The 22,539-nt window shown below is 41.8% G+C and overlaps 1 protein-coding gene across 1 annotated transcript; it reads left to right on the top strand.

Annotated features, from left to right (window-relative positions):
• Positions 1–9,671: 9,671 nt before the first annotated feature.
• LYZL1 (lysozyme like 1) lies at positions 9,672–18,929 on the top strand. The gene is made up of 4 exons (XM_060003794.1): positions 9,672–9,810; positions 10,306–10,464; positions 17,994–18,072; positions 18,860–18,929. The coding sequence occupies exons 1-4, from the start codon at positions 9,672–9,674 to the stop codon at positions 18,927–18,929; spliced, it is 447 nt and encodes a 148-aa protein (XP_059859777.1).
• The last annotated feature ends 3,610 nt before the right edge of the window (positions 18,930–22,539 follow it).

Below are 22,539 nucleotides of genomic sequence, written 5' to 3'. Positions count from 1 at the left end.
AGGCTTTCCAAATACTGCAAAATTCTTGACATCCAAATACCTCCAGCCTCTGCTTTATACTGAAAGTGGATATGCATAATCACAGAAATCGTATTATCTCCAAGCAATTCTTTGGGGGAATAAAGAAACCTGCATCATCCAAAGTGAGAAGTATTGTTTTGCAAAACGGTTACACTATTTCTTGAAAAGGGAAAAAATTCAAGTTGTGATAATTTTTAATAGATAAAAGTGCATACTCATCTTTTATGTGCAATTAGTTACAGGAGTGTCTTTATGTGCAATTAGTTACAGGAGTGTCCAGATTCTCGCTTGGCCCAAGTAAGTATCTTTAATTAATCTCCCTAAAGAACCCATAATCATCCCAAAGCCAGTCGCTGCTCTCTCAGCTCCAGAAACCAAATTAAATATGATTATTCTTTCTAGCAGGACACAGGAAAGGCATAACTAGTTTAAATCCACAGAAACCTCAACCTCATTTTTACCAATCATTTTAGCATCTCCTCCTTTGAAATCTTTTGCAAGAGCTGCCTTCAAAACAAAATGGGCCTGTGCCTACCTTTTCCCAGTAGCTAATGGAGACGTTAATCACCAGGAAAGTGCATGGATTGTGCGCAGAAACCAGAGACAGGAGGTTCAGATACTCCACAAACCAGGTTACCAGTCAAAGGAAAAATATAAAGGATCAAGGGTTTCCCCAAACCCCCAAATGAAATTAGAAATAATAACCGCTTGGAAGTGCCCATGATTTTTAACATCCGTGGAACGCTTGCTTGAGTTCATATCAAATATTATTACCACATCTGGGTCAGCAAATGGAATTGCCATGAAATCTTGGATCCTCGACTTTTCTTAAGCAAACTCATTAGTGGTGCAAATTCTGCCGTGAAAAGCCATCCAGATTCGCAAGCAGTGTTATCTTTTCATCAAAAAACATTAAACTGTGGAAGGCAAAGTGTAAAATCCTGGGCCGTGGGTACACGGGAGCAGCTATAACGTGAGGCGCTGGCCCGGTGGCAGTACCTTATGGAAACAGGCTGAGGATCCACTGCTTAATGAACGGAGGTGAGCAGAGACGGGGGCCGGCCTTCTGAGCACCCAGGGCTTGGGGTGGGGGGCGGGCCAAGGGTTCTAGGAGATGGTAAAAGAAATGACAATTTCTAAAGGGTGCAGCAGGCCCTTAATCCAGGTCAGCCACTGTGAACACAAGTATACTCCCCGATTAACTGAATAAAGGATATGGGGCAACAGCCATGATTATGCAAATAATTCTTGCTTAGAATTCTGCTAGATGATTGCTGTGCTCAGAAGGGAGAGTGATGACTCCAGTTGTTGTTGGCGATATTAGCTGGTTTGTGGAAAGCTGCACCTCTGGGTTAAATGGTTGTTCGTTATGATTGGCTTTTACAGTGAGTTTCCATAGGTATGTCCTATTAACTCAATATTTCTTAAGCTCTGACTAGGTAGGGCCAGGCACCAGGAAACTTTTTCTTATAGCAAAGTCACTTAATCACAAAGATTCATTCAACAGGCACTTACTGAACGCTCACTTGGAGAGAAACTGTGCTACACGTTAAAATGCAGCAAGGTAACGCTTCAAGCCGCATCTTTCTAACCAAAGACAGTACTAGACTATAACGTTTCTAGAGTGCCTTTCTGGTTGAAAAAAAAATCTCATTTTGATTGGTTTTATTATTTGTTTATAAATAGTTTGTCTTTCATTGTAAACTTCAAGAATCCAGATTCGTTATTGGGATTTTTTCTGAATCTAAATTCAGAAATCGGAAAGGTCACCAGACGATTCAGTTCTCACCGTTGGAGTCTGCCAGCGTCGAGAACGGAGATACACATTAGGTGGAATTTTAAACACATGCTTACGAATTACTGCAAACCTCGGATACAATAAACAAATGACAGCAAGGGAATCAGGATTTTATTCCCATAGAAATTCCTTCCCACTTAAAAGTGGCAACGCAGTCGGGACTCCAGCAGAGTTGGGGCCCTCCTTTTGGGGGGACACATTCAAGGCTAGAGGTAGTTTGGTGGGGACCTCATTCCCCAGTCATCTGGCCCAGGAGCATCTATTTTGCCTTTGGCAGGGACCTGCGAGGGTTCTGAGTTTTCGTATTCTGAGAGTGCAACAGTTGGATTAAATGATGGAAAAAGTCATGCCACACAGACATTTTCCTCTCAAGAAGTGAAGGAGAGTTCAGCCACAGTGCAAGTTTTTTCTGCATTTATCTTGGACTTCAAAAAAATTAGAAATGGAGATAACACGACATGCTGACATCTGAAAGTGAAAATGGGGAAGATTTGCAAAGATGATGGCAAAGAAAAAGGTCTACCAATAGGTGGGCATTTGTGGGGAGAAAAGGTAGCAGGAATTTGATGGGAAGGACTAAACACTAACACACACACACACACACACACACACACACACACACACACACACACACACACAGATTCTCCCAGGATCAGAGCACGAATGACTGCCACAAAGTTTAGTTAGTGTGTGTTTCATGGAGTAATCAATGTTATCCTATGGTCCTGAACCATGCCTGAAGGACCTGGGAGTGTTTGGAACACTGGAGATCTTTCATTATGTATTCTGCAAATGTCAAAAATGTCAAGGAATAAAAACATTAAGAAGGCAAAACATTAAGCCAGGGCAAGATTCGTGTGGCATGAAAGACCACGGAAGCTTCATGTCCTATCCGAGCAGGTCCCTCGAGGCAGGGCAGAGGGCTCCAGGGGGTGAGCCGTCTAACCTCCGCGGAGCAGGCTCAAAAGCAGCAGTTCCTAATATGTTGGAAGTCCCAGGTTCCTTTGGGGATCTGGTCACATTTAGAAACCCTGTAAAGAGAGAATGCACGTGAATACCCTCCCTGCACAATCACTTACAAAACGTTTTCAGATCTCCCAACGTGCTGCACTGAGAACTCTAACTTGAAAATCCTCCAGACCCTTCCGATGAATGAATCTTTATTGAGAGTGGTCTCATGTTTCTTCATCAAAATCGCTACCCAACCTGCCTGCTGCTTTGACCTAAGACTTCATTTTCTTCACCGTGGTCATGAAAAGAGCCACAGCGGTCATCTCCATGGATGACGGTAGTAACCAGCGTGTGTGGAGGCTCTTGTTACGTATCAGGCACTATTCTAACAGCTTACACATATCACCTTCACTTGGGCTACCAAGCAGCTACTCTGTTGAAGAAAGTACTGTTATGATCCCGTTTTACAGAAGGCGCCGCTGAAGCACAGAGAAGTTAAAGTAACCATTCGTAGTTGGCCAGGGCAAACATTCAGACCCTGGCAGTCTGATTCCAGACCTTGCATTCTTAACTTTCCAGGTTCTTCTACTCAGAAAAATGGCAGAGAAAACTGTAAACATAAACAAACACGCATGGTAAAAAAAAAAAAAAAAAAAGATGAACCAAAGCATTTTTTTCATTATTTTATCCCTTTTCCTTATTATTTCAGAGGAAGGTAGCCTAGAATCCTGATCGAAGTCCATCCCTTGTAAAGACGGGTTCCTCTCCAATTCCAGGGGCCAGTCGCCAGCCGTCACATACCTGAGCTGCATTGTTCTTGAGTCTTTCATCCTATTTTACATGCCCCGGAGAAGCGGAGTGACAATAATAGAGACACCCATTTCTTTCAGCTTATTGCAACATATGGCAAGTTAGACGGCCCAGATTATCACCAACGTGGTTCCATTTTATAAAAAAGTAAGATCAGACTATATTAGTAGGGTGAACTGCGTTAGTAGTTACTATGGTTAATTTTACAGACATGGGGCCTTTCAATAATAGATTCTTCACAATACTTTGTAATGAGAAGAGTGATCTCAAAAATCTTTTGTGCCATGGTTGCTGGGTTTGTCATGGGCAAAGTAGCTAAGAGTGTTGTCAGATTTAGCTATTAATCATTTTTATTTTACCATAAGCAAGTCCATTGAGTCTGTGTGTTTTCCCAGCACCACCAAGCTGTTCTTCAATTCTCAGTGGACACTGACTGAGTGTCCTGTAATTTAACTCAGTCCCGACACTATCTCCATGGAGACGCAGCCATCAGCTCCCACAGGGTAAGGGCTCGGGCCCCCGAGACGGCCGATCACAAATCCAGGTTGATCCTTGTGCGTCCGACCAGCAGGCTATGATTTGGAGGCTTCCACAGTCCCCTCTTCTGGTTTGATTCATTGGCCAGAGGGGCTCACAGAACTCAGGTAAACAGTTTACTTACTAGATCATCAGTTTATTGCAAAGGCCATTAAAGGTGACGAAGGAACAGTCAGATGAAGACATCCACAGGGTCAGGCCTGGAAGCGTCCTGAACACAGGAGTTTCTGTCTGGGTCGAGTGTAGGAGGTACCAGCCCCCCAGCGTGTGGATATGTTCTGGTTCACCAACCTGGAAGCTCTCTGAGCCCCTCCTTTTGGGTTTTTATTGTGGTTTCATTACATAGACACGATTGATTAAATCACCGGCCACTGGGGACTGGACTCAACCTCCAGCCCCTCTCCCCTCCCTGGAGGCCAGGGGTGAGGCGAGAGGATGGGACTGAAAGTTCCAACCCTCTGATCACATGGTTGTTTCCCCTGGTGACCAGCCCCTATCCTTAGATGCTCTGACAGTCATATCATTAACACAAACTCAGGTGTGGTTGAAAGGGGTTTGTTATGAATATCAGACACCTTTCTCACTCTTATTACTTAGGATGTTTCCAAGAAACTGGGGTGAAGACCAAATAGATACTCCTTATTGTAAAGCACCACGTGACACAAGTGTTTCACGTTTGCTCAACTTTATAAGCGGCTATGAGAGTTATGCAAACGAGCAGATATTTTTAGATTTATTTATTTAGAACAATTTTAGACTAAGTTTATATTTCTCTCTATCTTCCCTTTACCCAGGTCCTTGACACTAACATGGGACCCACCCACAGCACATTTGTCAAAACTGAGAAATCAATGCATTAACTACAGGCGTTATTCAGATTTCATCAGTTTTATGAATATTGTCCTTTCTCTGTTCCAGGAGCCGATGCAGGACTGCACATTAGATCGAATCATTGTATCTTCTTCACCTCTTCTGGTCTGTAACAATTTCTCATCTAGTTTTTCATGACTTTGATACATTTAAAGAGTTCTGGTCAGGTATTTTGTAGAATGTCCTTCGTCGGGGTTTTGACTTATCTTATGATTGGACTGGGATTGTGGATGCCAGGGGAGAAAACCACAGAGGTAAGTGCCCTTCTCATCACAGCACATCAGGGGTTACAGAACATGACTCTTGACTGATGAGATCAACCTTCATCACTGGCTAAGGTGGGGTCTTCCAGGTTTCTCTAATAAAAAGTCACTTTTTTTCCCCTTTCCATACTCTCTCTGTTGGAAGCAAGTCACTAAATCCAGCCCCTACTCAAAAGGAAGAGAATTAAGCTCCATTTCCTGGACAAGGGATTATCTACAAAGATTATTTAGAATTCTTCTGTATGTGTCCTTCAACATACCTGTTTTATTTTTATTGTTTTATTGGTGGTGCACTTTTGTTTGTTTGTTTGTTTTGCAAATATACACCCAATCATTCCAGTAGCATTTGTTGAAAAAGCTCATTTTTCCTTTTAATTGCCTTTACATCTTCGTAAAAATTCAGTTGACTATATTTTTGTGAGTCTATTTCTGGGCTCTCTATTCTGTTTTATTGTTCTACGTGTCTGTCTTTCCACCAATACCCTACTGTATTGATTACCGCAGTGTTATATGAAGTCTTAAAACCAGGCTCCAAGGTCCTTCAACTTTGTTCTTTTTCAGAATAGTTTTGGGTATTCAGTCCCTTTACCTTTCCATAAAAATTTTAGAATCATCTTATTAACATTTCAAAACAACTTTCTCAGTTTTTGTTTGTGATTCCATTGAATCTATCGATCAAATCTTAGTAATACTGAGCCTTCAAATCCATGAACATGGAGTATCTTACCATTTATTTAGGTCCTCTTGATATTTTCATTTGTTATAGTTATAACAAATGTTATTTGTTATTGTTTGTTTGTTACTGTTACTGTTATTGTTATGTTTGTTATTGTTACTTGTTATTGTTATAGTTGTCAGCATATAGGTCCTGTGTATATTTCGTTAGAGTTAAACTTAAGTACTTCGTTTTTGTGCTATTTTTAAAGGTATTTTATAATGTCAAATTCTATTTTGTATTGGTGGTATATAAGACTATGACTGACTTTTGTATATTTACTTTATATCTCACAAACTTGCTAAACACATATTTTTGAAGAAAGAAAAAGGCACAGTCTACCTTGATTTTCTCACTGATTAGTAAAATCTTTAATTCAAAGGAAGTTGAAAAAGATGTTTGAAGACCAAACCTATAATATTTTTTATATTAGAGACAGTTCACAGAAAAAGATCCACAGATGGCTCCTGAATGTATGAAAGGAAATATAAATTGAAACTGTATTAAGAAACCATTCTCACCTCTCAGATGGGCAAAGATTAAAAAGTCTAATAACGCCACTGCTGACCAGGCAGAGGGGAAAGAGCCTCATCTTCCTGGTACAGGCCCACGTGAAAGGCAATTTGGCAATGTCTAGCAAAATTACAAAAGCACTCTAAAACTCAGCAATTCCACTTCTAGGGATTTATCCTACAGATATTTTTACAAATATGCAAATAACATACGTGTGAGATTATTTAGTTTAATATGTTTATCATACAAGAATGAAACAATTTAAATGTGCATCGATACCCAGTCGACTAAATATGTTATATCACACTGCAATACAGCACAGTCATAAAAATAGATCCTTAAAATATATTACCAAGTTTTAAAAGTAAGGTACAGGAATAGTTGAAGAAGAAAACTCAAAGACTATATTCACATATGTGTGTGTGTGTGTATCACATCTCTGGAAGACATAGTCGTATCATTTGTTGCCTGTAGGAAAGAGAACTAGCGCTTGATTGAGAGGGTGGGAAAGAGAATTTTTTACTATCCTATTTATGTTTTTGGAATTTTGAGATTTGGTACTCAAAATTGTCTTATATCTGCACACTTCTAAAATCTTAGAAATACTTCCCAACCTCTTCTAAAATCTTCCAAAAGAAAAGGATAGGTTTCAAGGCCATTTATTAAAAATAGAAAACTCTGATTATTTCTAATTAAGTTACAAAAGCAAAGATTGATAACTGGAAAAGTAAAATTGTATTAGGTAAATTTCAATGAAATCTTTGATTCATTGGCATATAGAATTTAAGAAAAGAATATAATGATTATTATGTGCAGCCAACAAGAATTTCTTTTCCTTAGATCCTCATATACCACGACGAGAATTAATTTCAAATATCCATTAAATCTGAGCATGGAAATAAATGGATCTCGAAACTAGCCCTTTAGTTACTGATCCACTGAGCATTAAACCAAAGTTTTCAAATCTAATGAATCCCATTCAATCTTTCTGCTCTCACTAAAAATATTTTATTAATAATAACAATTCAATGAGAGAAAGATATTTTGTGCTGTTAATACAAGTGTTGAATGGTAATTTAACCTCTGTCTCACCCTCTTCCAAATTTTAGTTTTGTTATGTTTATACTTTACATCACGTATTAATACAGAAGAGCATGAGTGTGATTTATAATTCAGTGTCCACCTACTGGGAATACACGCTTAATTTCCTTTACCAATGGGATTTGTGATAAAGTTTAGAGACTGCTGCTTTAGAAACAAGCTCTCACTGGAATGGGAGGAAGTAGAAAGGAAGAAGTAGACAGTTCTGGAAGACGTAGAAAGGAGAAGTAGACAGTTCCAAAATGTAGTTACCACCTAAGTCCCAAGAAATAGAATCCTAGAATCTCTAGACAGTTGGAGACAGAAGAGCTAAGAATTCTTCTTTCTCTAAAGCTCTAAAGAAAGGTCCTTGGTTGAGGTCAAGATCACGTGTGCCTTGTAAGAATCAGGAATGGCTTCATGGGCTACAGGAAGCTCCTGTGAGCTGCCCATCACTGATTGAGTAAGTAGAAGTGTTTCTCCGCCAGAATCACCTGAGGGGTGTCTGTGCGGCAGGTACCCTTTTAGTAAGACCTAAATTACTCTAATGAAGCCACTGTCCCAAAGAATCAGCAATGGCAACCCCTGGCTTGAAGGATGTGGAACTTTGTACTTGGGGCCAGCACTGCTGTGGGGTTTTGTTTTATTTTGATTTGTTTGAGACCAGTGAGATTCTAAGACAAGGGGTGGAAACCATCTGAATTTGTAAGCTCTGTGTCATAAACCTCGTTGGTCTCCTTCTCAGTGCCTGGCACAATGCTAGGTTATAGCTCACTGCTATACCCCAGGGACTTTTGCTATAAAGGGCCAGATAATAAATATTTTAGACTTCGTGGTCAATACGGTCTCTAACACAACACTCAACTGGAAAAAGCAGCCATATGCAATATATTACTGAATGGGCGTGGCTATGTTCCAATAAAACTTTACTTACAAAAGCAGACCTAGTTAATGACCCTTGCTACCCACCGGTATGTATTCTAGATACCCCATCTGAGATGTAGTCACCTTATTGCTTAATTACTTTAAAGCCCCCATAATGATTCTCCCTCTGGCCTTGCTGGATACTCAGCCCTGTTTTTAGCCTCACCTCTCAGTTGGAAAACTTAGCTCCACGAGGAGAAATTAACAACTCTAGAAACTTCTAGGCAGATAAAGAAAATGATACTGGATGAAAATATGTATGAATATCAGGTTCAGTGTGAGGAACAGTATTCAGATATTTCACTCCACCCTCATCCCAGCAAGGTTGTTCTATTTGGGGAAGACAGATTTCTTCAAGAGAGGAATCACTTCTGAAAAACCAGTAGCCAATGGGGCATGGACCTCTTGATCCTACTCCCATTTTAAATAATTCTGTGGGGTCTCTTTACGCCCTCTCCACTCCCACCGCCAGCACTTTCCTCCTCTTTTTGACCCACAGTCATCCACCCCGTCTTGCTCCTCAGCCGACACCAGACTTTTAGGAAGGCCCATGAAACAGTGATGGAAGAAACCAAAAAAACATTGCATTTGCAATGTAACACTGATATTTTTGAAGCAACATTCCCACATTTGGAAAAGTACCAAGGAAAGAGAAAGGAAGAAGGATAAGGTGCTAAATCTTCTCCCTTTAATAAACCTCCAACAATAAATCTCAAAGTGGTCCACGTAGACCCATGTATATTTCATCTCTGGCTGAAACAGGTGTCTGTTTCCACGCGCATAGGGAATGGTTACCTCTTGGTATTCTATTTTTTGTTTTGTTTTGTTTTGTTTCATAGAGTTAAAATGGGAATCCTAGAAATGCTTCACACTCTGTGGTTCATCTGGACGTCAATTGAGGGTTAATTTCTTTGCACGCCTGGTCCCAGGAACATAGCATTTACTTGAAAGTAACCATGTAGAAAGGGTTAGAGAGCCTGCACTCACCCTTTCCCTGTACTGTGTACTCACTGCCCTTGGTTTTTCCCTGATGCTGGCTCTGAATGTTCACAAGTGACAGGAAACATCTAGGCTGGCAGATTTCGAAGTTCTCATTGGCGATAGACTTAGTCTCAGGAATCAGGACAAAGCAGGGCTGTCTGATGTGGTCTCTCATTTTTGACAGGTTCTGCCTTCAACAGGCCTGGGGATGAAGGCTGCTGGTACTTTGGCCCTGATGGGCTGCCTGATCACGGTCGTTGAACCCAAAATCTACACTCGCTGTAAACTGGCAAAAATATTTTCGAGGGCTGGCCTGGACAATTACCGGGGCTTTAGTCTTGGAAACTGTGAGATTTCTCCCTTCCTGTTCTCTTTCTTCCCTTGGACTCTCCCTTGAGATGTCAAAGGCCCCATCCACACTCATTTCTGTTTGCTCCCAGCCTGTCCATGCTCTGCCCAACAGGGACGGCTGCTGGCTGTTCACATGTCCTCAACTGCTGCTCTCGGGGGCTTCTCTCCTCCTCCCTGCCCCTCTTGTCCTCACTCCTGGAGGCCTGTACAAATGACACCAGCAAGGGAAGGGGAAAACACCACCATTCTTGCTGACAGTGTAGGGGGCAGACCTGACGTTTAGTCTAGTCCAAACTCAGCCACTGACTATGTGTGCCACCCTGCCCATCCTGTGCCACTCGGGTGCACTACCAGCCCTGACCCTCCCCAAACTTTGTTGGGAGCAGAGCATGTTCCCTTAACATGTATAAGGGAACTCTCCCCCTCAGAGCAGGGTTGGAGAAAAAAATGCTTTTTTTTCCCCTCACATTTCTGGCTTTTTCTCCCTCTAGGGATCTGCATGGCCTACTACGAGAGCCACTACAACACCACTGCTCAGACTGACCTGCAGGACGGGAGCACCGACTATGGCATTTTTAAGATAAACAGTTACACGTGGTGCAGACGTGCGAAGCTGCAAGAGAAAAACCACTGTCATGTGGCCTGCTCAGGTATGCTTTTGACTCTACAGATATTATCCGTAGGGATAGACGGGGAAGTTGATCATGGAATATCCACACACCTTCTGCTTTAACCAGAATTTGGAGTCCAGATGTGCCAGTAGGTCTGCGCCAGGCTAGTAACTTATTCAACAGTTCCCCAAGGTGACACTCATGATCCTGTGGCCTACTTGTCCAAAGATGACTTTTCCCTTCTAGGGTAGTTTTTATGAAGCCCACCACAAAAACAGGGGCCTGGATAAATGACCTTACTACCCTTTCATGCATAGAAAAGTTAAATATATTCATTAAGAAGGAAAAAGCTGTTCACCAACTGCTTTCCAGAGCAATTCACTCAATACATGCAGTTTATGTTTCTTTGTACAGAATGAGACAAATAAATTCACTTCACATAGCACTTTGTAAACAGCAGAAATGACGCTAGAATTCACTTCCAAGTCTTTCACTTCAATGACTTGAGAAATATATGTGTGCACAGAACTGAGCATAGCAGGACGCATCCAACACGAATTCTGGCGTTAGGGAAGAGAATATGTGCTTATACGAAGTTCGGTAAATGACTGTAAACAGGTGTGGGCTTCCAAGGAAAGAGATATTATTAATAAAGTCATGGGAAGCTTTGTAGACATAATGATATTTTATCTAAGATTTGGAAGATAGGTAAGATTTGGATATTCAAAGATAGAGAAATGTGATTCCAGGTAAGGAGAACAAAAAAGCAAAAAGGTGCGTGAAAAATAACAGGACATGTGGTTGTAGAGGTTGATGACTACCTGACCACAGAGGACCTTGGGACCCAGGCTAAGGAGCATACACTGATTTCTGCCTGCACTAGGAAATCAGAATAGGTCAGTTGATTCAACATTGCTTCAGAATAATTAATATGCAAGCTGGGTGTGAGACAGATTAAAGAAGACACGATTTAAGTGACAGATAAAAAGACCTGAATGATGGTTATGGCTGGTGGTATGGAGAAGAATATGCAAGGGACACTCAACGGTAGAAGGATGGAGTAAAGTAAGTGGTTGTCTTGTTTGCTCCCCCTCTAGAAGGTAAGCTCTGTGAGGGCAGGAGTTTTATCTGTTTTGATCACTGGTGTACCCTCAGTGCCTAGAATGGTCCCTGGCCATTGTTGGAGCTCAAGAAATATTCATTAACTAAATGAATGTAGGGAAAAGAGCAAGGGTGAAGACAAAGAGTGATAAAATTCCTTAGGAGCAGGAAATAAACTTTTATTTCTCTTGGACACATACAAGATAATCAGTACATAAGTGTGAATGTATGAATGACGGAACACTATGTTAATTTACCTAATAAGTTGTCCCTACTCCTACAATACTATGGAATGCTCGCTACCTCCTGACCAATTGTTGGTCAACCCTTAATTTAGAGCATTCTTTTGTTGAGCCAAAATCCATGTCCTTATAGCTTTATTCCATTAATGCTAGTTTTTCCTTCTGGATTTATTCAAAACAGATTTTCTCTATTTTATACGCAGCAACTTATTAAATGTTTGAAAATAATTAGTAGGTATTTCTCATCTTCAATTCTTATCTCCGAGGCTCAAACATTCAGTACCTTCACTTTGTTACAGGTTTGACTTTTAAACTCCTTCCCTTCTTGGTCACTCTCATTAGCATCTCCTATGAGCTTGCCAATAGAGTCTTCTAGTTAAACATGGTGGTTGGATGTGTATATTGTTAGAAGCTGGAAAGTGAGAGGACAAATGGTGACTAATTTAGCAATTAGAGAATTGCTAAATCCTGAATCTTAAACTGACCATGGGAAAGCCAAGAAGCAACCACAGGATCCCAAAAGGGCTCAGAAATTAGCAGCATCAGCTACTTCTGGAAACTGGAGTGAAGGCAGGTTGACAACAGGATGATCAGTTGGAAATCCAGTTAAGGAGCAGCTGATTCCCCTCCTGATTCTATTCATGTATTGACTGCTCCTCCTCAACCCTGGCAGGATACTGGGGCTCTCTCTCTTGGGCAGGATAAGTAGAACATCTCTCAACTGAGAGACCTTGCCAACATTTGAGTGTGAGAGCTCCATACTAAACATGGAGTTAAGTTTCTGTAGTCCCAGTCACCTTCCTCCACTCCGATCCTGGAATGTTGGCAACCAGCCTAGCCTCTCCAGAAGAGAAGACCTTGTTCTGGGGAATCCAGCCAGATGGAAAGGAAGTAACTGAAGTGGGACTTCCCAGTGAACAAACTAGCTAGATCTCCCTACAGTGAGATGCACAGTTGAAAATCCCCACCTCTGTGTACAGAACTCCTAATCAGCTTTTCAGTGTCCCTCTCCTAAATAAGTGCAGATAACTAAGGGGCATTAGACTTCATAGGAGTGTCACTGACATGAAAGAATGAGACCACCACCACCAACAACAACAAAAACCAGATAAAAGTAACTTATTGAAAGCAGAGATTATGCTGGGAAATGAAAACTTCAAAAAGAAACTATCATTAATACCTTTGATATGTTTACATTTATAGTGAATTTCTCATAGACAGCATATAATTGGGTTTTGCTTTTATAGCCAGTCCAACAACTTCTGCTTTTCAACAGTAATGTTTAGACCGGGGAACTTTTTCTGAAAGGGACAGATAATAAACAGTTTAGGTGTTGTGAGCCTTATAGTCTCTTTTGTAACTATTCAACTCTTCACATAGCACAAAAGCAGTCACAGACAATACGTAAATGAATGGGCATGATTGTGTTCTAATAAAACTTTATTTACAAAAACAGAGGGTGGGCCTGTGGGTCCTACATAGTTTGCTGAACCTTGATTTTGATCATTTATATTTAATGTAATTGCTGATATGATTACTTTAAAATCTACCATCTATTTGTGGGATCTATCCATCTATTCTTGATTTATTTTTCCTGCCTTCTTTTGGATTAATTGAATCTTTCCAGTATTCTCTCTTCTTTCCACCACTGGCTTATTAGCTGTACTTCTGTTTTATTTTTAGTGGTTCCTCTAGGGTTTACAATATGCATCACATTCTACCTTCAAAAAACATTATACCACTTCACATATAATAGAGTTGACTCTTGATTTTCTCAGGCTCCCTGTAGGTAATGTGTCCTTTTTCCTCTAGCCCCTTTTTACAATTTCCTCTTTGTCACCAATTTTCAGCAATCTGATCACAAATGTCTGGTTTTTGTGTGTTTATCTTGCTTGATATTCGCTAACATTTTGGATCCCTGAGTGGATAATTTTTTAATTTCTCCTTCTAGGAGTCTAATAACACATGTGTTAGATCATTTAATGTTTTCCTATAGGTCACTGAGGCTCTTCATTTTTTTTTCAGCCTTTTTCGCTTTCTTTGTTTTTTCTTTTTCAATTGTTTCCACCACTCTATGTTCAAGTTCTCTGATCTTTCTTCTGAAGTGCCTAATCTATTAAATTCACCAATTGAATGTTTCATTTCAGGTAATGCATTTTTTCAGTGCTAGGTAATTATTTTATATCTTTCATTTCTCTCATTTGATTCATGTTTTCCTGTAAGTCCTTGATAGTAATAAACATATTTATAAGCATTGTTTTAAGTTTCTTGTCTGCTAATTCAATCAACTCTGTCACTTCTGGGTCTTCCCTTTGACTGATCTTTCTCCTGGTTATGGGTTACATTTCCATACTTCTTTGTACATGTGATCGCTTTTTATTGGATACTAGACAGCGTGTGTATTACATTGTTGAGTGTCTGGATTGTGTTGTCTTCCTTTAAGGATTATTGAAGTTCATCTTGGCAAGCAGTTAGTTCTGGTCAGGGATGTTCTAGAGCAGTCATTATGGGAGGGCTAGTTCAGCCTTACTCTCAGAGTATTTCCCTTTTAGCCTCTCTTGAATATCCTAAGGTTCAGCAAAGTCTCTCTCCTCTGGCCAGTCTGAAATCATGTCTCCCAGCCCTGGCTGATCCCTGCAATTGTTGAGGTCCCTCGCAACAGTTCTCTGACTAGTCTCATGGAGTTTTACCCTTGACATGCCCGGTTTGGTCTTCAGCCAAAGACTCAGTGGCATCTCTCTGCAGAGCTCAGGCGTGCTCCTTTTGGTGACTCCTTCCTCTCAGGGACCCTCTCGACAAATGCCAACTGTCTCAGCCCCTCCTCTCTGTCTCCTCCACGTAGACTGCCATCTCCTGTCTGGGTTTTACCTTCAAGGTCTGGAAAGTGGCACTGGGCAGACAGTCACAGCAGTCACAAGGTGAGCCTCGTCTGGTTTCTATCTCTCAAGGATTCTGCATTCCCTGTTGTCTAATGCCTGAAAATCATGATCACATGTTTTTTCTAGTTGTCTAGTTGTTTACAGTAGGAGAGAAAATCTGCCACTCACGGCCGTGCTTGACTTTACATGCAGTTTACTGATTGAGGATTGTCCAATGTTGTGCCAGTTAAGGAAGTCTGGGGTAAATGTATATCTGCAAGACAACCATGGATTCTCAGAAATTAAAATGTTAGATGGTGCGTGGTTAGAGGTGAAGGATCACTCATATCTGCTTTCTCATCATCAAAAGCCTGGGATTTTTAGGGACAGCTTTAAAATAGAAAACAGGATGTTGGTTTTATACCCTAATCACCCTCTATGACCGGCCGCCCCCAGCCTCAGGCCAGAGAGGCTGTACTTAGGGACAATGTCATTCTGTCCCATGGATTACAGAAGTAGGGACATTCGTCATGAGAACCTAGAAACAAGCTAGCATTAGAGTGTGTGTGCAAGGTAGGTGGCACCTCATGCGTGTACAGAATACATGCACCTCACGCCCACCTGCTGACGCTACGTGCTCGTTAGTACCAGACCAAACCATATTTCTCAGATGGCTGCCGGCCTTCCCAAACTATTTGGACGTAATATTTGTTATATATACATATATAGAAATATAAACATATCTATGTATACACAAACTCACATACCTATAATAATATAATAGCAATCTTTATTTCCCTCCAATAACTTAGTCCTCATTAAAATAAGAGATGTTTAAGAAAACCATCATTGCCCCCTGTATCTAGGCTAGCCCACTTACATTAATCTCTATTTCTCATATCAGCCTGGTATCTGAGTTGGCCATTGTCACTTCAGAGAGTACGAGGAGATGTAAATTCTGGGTTAAGATAGCGGTATTTCCATTGGGGGCCAGGACTATGCTGGGGAGAGACAGACTTTGCAGTAGAACTCAAAGTCTTTTACCTGAAAAGAACGAGTTCTTCTTGTGTAGATTGTTGCTGTTTTCTTTTGTTGGATGGGGGAGAATAAATGATTCCATGGAACGATGCTTTGATGTTCAACCTAACCCTTTCCTTATCTGTGTCTGACTGGACAGAATTGTCTATTTGAAGTAAATGGAGCAGAAGCCATTCTTGGCTCGCGTGCCGGTACATACCTGCTCTCTGGGCTCATTTCTGCCCCTCTGCTGCCCCTCAGTGGCAATTTCACTGGGTTTCTCACATCTCAGCCCCATGCCAGGTCCTTTATTCCCCGGCCCCGACCTAGCTTAACACATTATCCTAAGGAAATTCAAACTCACGTCCAACTTGCACTTGCAAAACCTCTCAGGTGTGCAACAAAGTGAGACATTGACAAACACCTTCCACGATCTGTATGACCCGGGCCTGCAGTAACCTACGCCTCCCACCAAACCGTGCACAGCATCTCCAGAGGGGCAACCTGCCGCACCGCAAACACGAGCTTTGTTCTCTGCGTACTGGCCCCAGGGCTGCGCCGAGGCAGTTCTAACAGCGTACCCTCTGCTTCTTCCCTACTCTGTGTAATCTGTGTCCTGCCATCCCTGGAGACCCCAGAGAACCCACTTCTCCTAGGAAACAGGCCCCAACCACGTTCAATCACAAACCGCAGTGTCTCAAGCACTCATCAGGAATGTATGCACACGAAATAAAGTGTTTCTAAGTAGTCTGAACTTGCATTAGATACCAAGCCCTTAAGTTTGGATAATAATTACTTGAAAAATTAATGAAGTATTTATACTTCTATTATCGACTTTGTTAGCAGACGGTGTTGCACAGGCGGGAATCTTGTTGCAGTAGCTCTGTTGGAAGGAAGTAGCCTTAGGTTTGAAGGCAGACTCGCTTACTGGGTGTGTGACCTCAGTTTACAGGGATGACAATGGCTGTAGCCATGGTAATCCTGTAGTATGAGGGAGATAATACATGAAGAGGCTTCATGTGTGCTGGACATAGGGTACATTTTCCATGAAGGTCAACTAATAGCAATAGCTATTGTTATAAATAATTCTCTTCCCAGAAACAAGGCAAAAGACTTTTATAAGCTAATAAAGCTTTATTTGCTTTCCAGAAAAGTTGAGTCCATTACACTTCCATCAGCAAGAACTCAGGAGTGCATATGTCATTGCACCCTTGTCAGTATCGAGCGTTACCCAATGCCTACAAAATCTTTGCTCAGTTGTTAAATAGAAATTCTGTCAAATGGTTTGGGTTTTTGTGTCTTGGATTGGTGGTTGTGGTGGGCGTGGATGTGGATTTCCCAGGTTCCCCTCAAAGGAAGGACATTTGGTCCCAGCTGCATTTGTGTGATTTGCGCACTGTCTACCAGCACCTGCTCAGGTGTCAAGAGCAGCATTCCCTAAGGTCCTGTGGGCAGCCAAACCCGGGGAGTGAGTGCAGCTGGGGTATAAAAACTGGGCCTCAGAGGGGTCCAACCTGGGCAACTCTGATGGGCAACATTCACCACAGGCTCAAGGCCAGGGGGTGAGGTTTGATGGGCCTAGATCACAGCTATGGTCTCCGCCTGCCCAGCCCTGCTTCTGCCCATTTCTTCTACAGGTGTGGATCCCTAATAAACACCTTGCACTCCAAACCCATCTCAGCAACTGCTTCTGGAGAAACCAACCTGCAACAGAAATGATGTTGGACTTTTTTTTGTTTATCTGCCTTTTTCTGTGTTGAGAAGGATTTTGAGTCCACTTCTGGTGAAGCAATGTCAATGAACACATTTTCAGTTGAAAGATTTGTTACATCTGAAAGCCATAGAAAAAGTAACAAAGGCAAAGATTGATGTATTTGACATAAAACTTAAAAATTTCTGCATGTGAAAAACACCTTGGGTAAAAAGAAAATTATTGCACAAACCAGAAAGTTACAATAGACAAAAGTTTAATAATTATCTATAAAGAGATGTTCCATGTCAAATTAACACAAGCAAAGAAAACACTGTACTGTCCTCTCTCACTTGTGTGTTTCTTTAGGACATAAAAAACATTTTCCTGTTGTGTTTTCCCTAAACACATTTCCAAAAACCTTTCAGGGCTGGTCCCTTCCTCTGAAACATCAAGGAGTCTGAAACTTTAAGATGTGGATGGTCTAGAAACAAAAGCAGTTCTTTGATTTGTGAAGAAGTGTAACAAAAATAAGGATACGGCTCATGGTTCTTCCAACCCGCCTGCTCCAAAAGCAGTGAGAAAAGTGAAGGAAATCTGATTCGGGCCTCCCCAGCTCCAACAATAAAATCTCAGCTAACCCTCTACTCTCTCTTACAGACTTGATCACTGACGACCTCACAGATGCAATTATCTGTGCCAAGAAAATTGTTAAAGAGACAGATGGGATGAACTACTGGTAAGAGTCTTTCCTTGGGAGACAAACTGATGTGGGTGGAACCTACAGTGTGTCCATCCGTCACCGCTGCAGGGGATGGAGACAAGTTCACCTATGCAGAGTGGTCCAGCGATTTTCATGTGACCTAGTCTATATCCTCCTCTATTAGGGTGTGGATGTGCAGTGAACCTGGTAGAAGGGATTAGTATATGGGGAGGAGAGGTGGTAAGGAGTCAGAATAATTTGCAATTGCCTTCGTGTTCCAAACAATGAAGAGAGAGGTGCTTTCTCATGTAAATTGGAGAGCATCCGTGAAGACAACACACCAGAGGAAAAAGCTCGAGTTTGCTCTAGATTTGGATAAGGTTTTGGAAGTCTATGGCAGGGAGAGGAAAATGGCCATGTCAGTTGCATGAGAAATGGACAGGAAACTTCCCCAGGTTGTGCATGAGACATGGCTAAGCTGGCGCCCACCGTCATCTCTGCGGCTGTGTTTCTTGTGAACGTTGTTAATCAGGTCACTCACTTGGGGATCCCAAATTTTCAGAGATGTGGATGTTTAACAAAATGACCCATCCTTATAAAAGTTGCTTACTTGTTGCCGAGGCTAATATGGGCTCTAGGAAAAAACCAGGGAGAGGAAAGTCTTAACAAGGCGAAAAGATGGAGTCCTTGGATCTCAGTAGCAAATGACACTGAAACCTGGGCACCACGGGTTACATGGGTTAATTGTCTATGGTGTTTGAACCTCAGAATATTTGGATTGTCATGCTCTTCTCTGTTGTTCCTGCTTCCCTCTCCTCCTTAGGCAAGGCTGGAAGAAGCATTGTGAGGGCAAAGACCTGTCTGGGTGGAAAAAGGGATGTGAGGTTTCATGAACTGGACTGACACCAGGGATGCTTCACAACAGCCCCCTAGGATTTGTAAGAACAGTCGTGTCATCTTGTCTCCCTTCCTCCTAATAGTCCTTCTAGGGTTGGAGAGGGAAAGTGAAGCTATATTTTTAAGGAAATAAATAGTTCCATTTAAATGTCTTGACTTTACCCCGACTAAATTTCAATGATGTCGTAATAGCACGTGGTTAAGAGTTGAAAAGTCACCTACAAAATGTTCTAGCCCTGGAAGGAACAAGCTTCTCTTCTTTGCTGTAATAAGTCCTGATTCCTGTGGCCCTGAAATGGCTGCTTATTTTAAAAATACGCTTCCCAGGTCAAGGAGAACGCTGGAGGAATGTTTGCTGCCCTCTGTCCTGGAGCAGTAAGCCCTTCTTCTCCTGGTCATCGGATGAATAGCCCTTCCTCAGCTCATCTCTGCCAGAGAGAATGTTCCTGATTCCTCCAGGCAGTTATGATGGGTATTCTAATGGGACCAAATAGATGAAGTTGCAGCTCTTAGCCCCAGGGTTCCCCATGTTATTCCAACATCCATTTAAATTAAACCTATCAAAAACCACACTTACATCCTCATGACAAAATTGTTTCCAGACTTAGACCTACAGATTTCATTAGTTTGCTCGGAAACTGGCCTGACTAAAGATATTTCATTAGCTGGAACAGTGGGCTGAGGAGTTCAGATCCCCAGAGATATTCCCAGGATGCCCTCTGCTCCATGCAGGGGTGGCTCCTCTCCAGCGCAGCTCCACTCTGCTGAGCTTTGCCTTGTGCATCCTCTGTCCTGCTAGGGTTAGAAGTGGTTGGGCCTGTGTTGTCGGAACCTTAGAGTCAGGTTGAACGCAATCTGACTGTGAGGTTTGTTGGGAAAACGGTTATGCCTGCAAATAAGTTGCCCACTTAGAAGAAAGTCCCCACGAGTCAGACTGATGGTCTCGTCACAGCACCTAAATAACCCATAAGCACTCTCTAGTGGCCAGCTGCCTCGGTTTACTGTTGGCTCATTCCACATCCGCTGGCTTTACTTGCAGACATAGGCTTTAAAAGCAGAACTCTACTTTCCAAAAGAATATAAACGTTTTATATGTGCCTAAACAAACGTAATCCTGTGACAATTTAACAGGCATTACAAAGCATGGGAAAAAAAAAACTTTCAAAACTTCTGATGTAAGAATCAAAAAATAATTACTTAAGATGGCTGAAGAAACTCTGAGAATTTTAGTGTCCATTACACTGCACTAAATCAACAATCAGTGCTTGTAGAGGTCCATAAATATGTATTTTTCATTATTATTGTCTTGTCATTCATCCATCTTACAGTCTCCATTCTTAGTCAAAGCTGCATCGTTAAAACCAGTGGTACCATGTTAATGACATAGGTGGGCATGGGTCCCGGCGCCAGCTATTCAAAGATTAGGGGAAAATTTTTTAACAAAACAAAACTCCAAATCCAAAAAGTGCTTTGAAATCCAAGGTGAAGGGAAGCTAGCTGGCTCTACAATTTGATGGATCTTTTTGCAAAACTCATAAATGTTCTAAGCACACAATCTTACTATTTCTCTCCCCAAGTGCTTCATTTAGTATTTCCATACATAATAATTTAGGATAAAAAAATGAATTATCCTGGATAATTTTCCACAATCAATGCCCTCTGAAATTCAAGGGGAAAATATTACTCCTATTCCTGAGTTATCTTTATTTATTAAAATAAACTAAGATTTACATTCGCTTATACAGTTTCCAAGACATTTGGAAACAGATTTGCAATTTCTCCTCACAACAACATTATCAGCTCCTTACCAGATGCACTGAGCGCACAGCGGGGCAGGTATTGGGCTGTAGAGCTGCTTATGTGGATACATTCTTTCTTTGGGGACTCAGCTCTGCCTGAGTCTTGGGACTCCCCTCCACTAGGATCTGTCCCTTTGCTTCCCAGCTGGTTCCCTGTTATTACTCAGCCCTGTCTGTCTGGTCCATCACTTTTTCTTGATGCACCCTGAACCCAATATATCATTTGCCCTTGGGTGGCTTTGGTCCTGGTTTTCCCCAAAAAACAGGGAGATTGTACCATTTCCCTGTCACCTATTCAAGCCCCACCCAGACTGCATGAGGCCTCTCTGCTCCTCCAACCTCCTAATGGTCTCCTCTATGGTCTTCCCTAATGGCTCAGTGTGGACTATTTAATGAAGGTATGAGCTATACAATGAGATCATCAAGCATTGGTGATCTCCCCTGGTACGTAAGCTCCTTGCGGCCTGGATCATGTGTTTTACTTCTGTATCCTCCACAATCCTTTTTGCAGCACTAAGCACATAATATTTGAGAATTGAAAATGTTTGCTATTGATTTTTGGTACTCCTGGACACATGTAGAATCATAGAAAAACTAGGAATAAGACCTTGCCTTTACAATATTTTAATTTTCAAGTCAGGCTCACATCCATTATTCCAAACGCTCTCACAAACATCTTGGGACATAGAGTGTAACATAATCTTCATTTTATGCAGAAGCCATTGAGATATGGGAAGGGTGACTGTTTTCCCAAGGCTCACAGTGCCACAGTGAGGAAGCCAGGGGCCATGCCACCCTAGAAGAATCTTCAGAACTCAGGGCAAGAACAGTGTCCTAGTCCCTTTAGGGACAAGATGTCCTGAGCCTCTCATCTGTGTTCAATACAGCTACTTCCTTGAGTACCCTGCTGACCTAAAACAATAAAACAGATAGTTATTTTACCAACAAAGTGGGTTTATTTGGGAACAGCAAAGAATTGCTCTTTAGAACATGCAGTCTATGGTGAACCAAAGGCAGGTCCAGAGAAGAAAAGAAAGGAACATTCTTTTATAGAGGAGAAGGGGGAGTTGGGAAAGGTGGTTATGAACAAAGAGTCCACTGGAGGAAACGCCAATGTGTGAAGTGTGGTGGCTTTTCATTGGCTGAGTTGTGACAGTCTCTCATTGGCTGGGCTGTTGCTGGGCGAAGAGAAATTCTTCCTTCCTTGTGCTGGGTGATAAAGTAGTAACTTTCCTGCCGGAGAAGTAATTGACGTGGAGTGGGAGGGCACTAGAGCGCCCCCTTCCGGCCTCCCATCTCCATTTTAAATGAGGTTTCTGTTTTCAGAACCCCAAATATAGTACAAACTCTAGCCAGCCCCTGAAAGATCTATGAGAAAAGGGTAGGAAATGCTCTCCCACCAAATTTAATGTCTTCAAGGTGAATTTTTAAAGTAAAGACTTCATTAGGAGGCTTAGAAAGATTTCCTGTGTCCTCCCAAAATGGAAGGAAAATGCTCTGGATTTCTAAAATGTGAAGAAATAAACATGTATTACTTCTGCCAACTAGAAGAATAATCACATTTTTTAATCAAAAAAATCTAAAACAAGAAAATCATTTCTTCCAGCATAAGCCAAGTGGCCACTACAGCCCACGCTCTTTGGGTTGTTCGGCCAGGGTCTTCTGGCCTTGCGTTTCCTCAGCAGTGGCCTGAGAAAGCACTGCAGACGCTACTGTCATCCAGGGCAGCTGCTCCACAGACTGTCAAGCCGCTAGCAGTTCTTGATAGGCTATGATGTCCTGGACGGAGATTCACACAACCAGCTTC

Source organism: Delphinus delphis, chromosome 2 (genome assembly GCF_949987515.2).
Source record: "Delphinus delphis chromosome 2, mDelDel1.2, whole genome shotgun sequence".
Taxonomy (NCBI): Eukaryota; Metazoa; Chordata; class Mammalia; order Artiodactyla; family Delphinidae; genus Delphinus; species Delphinus delphis.
Note: the sequence above shows the minus strand (reverse complement) of the source record. Positions and strands in the feature narration are given on the sequence as shown.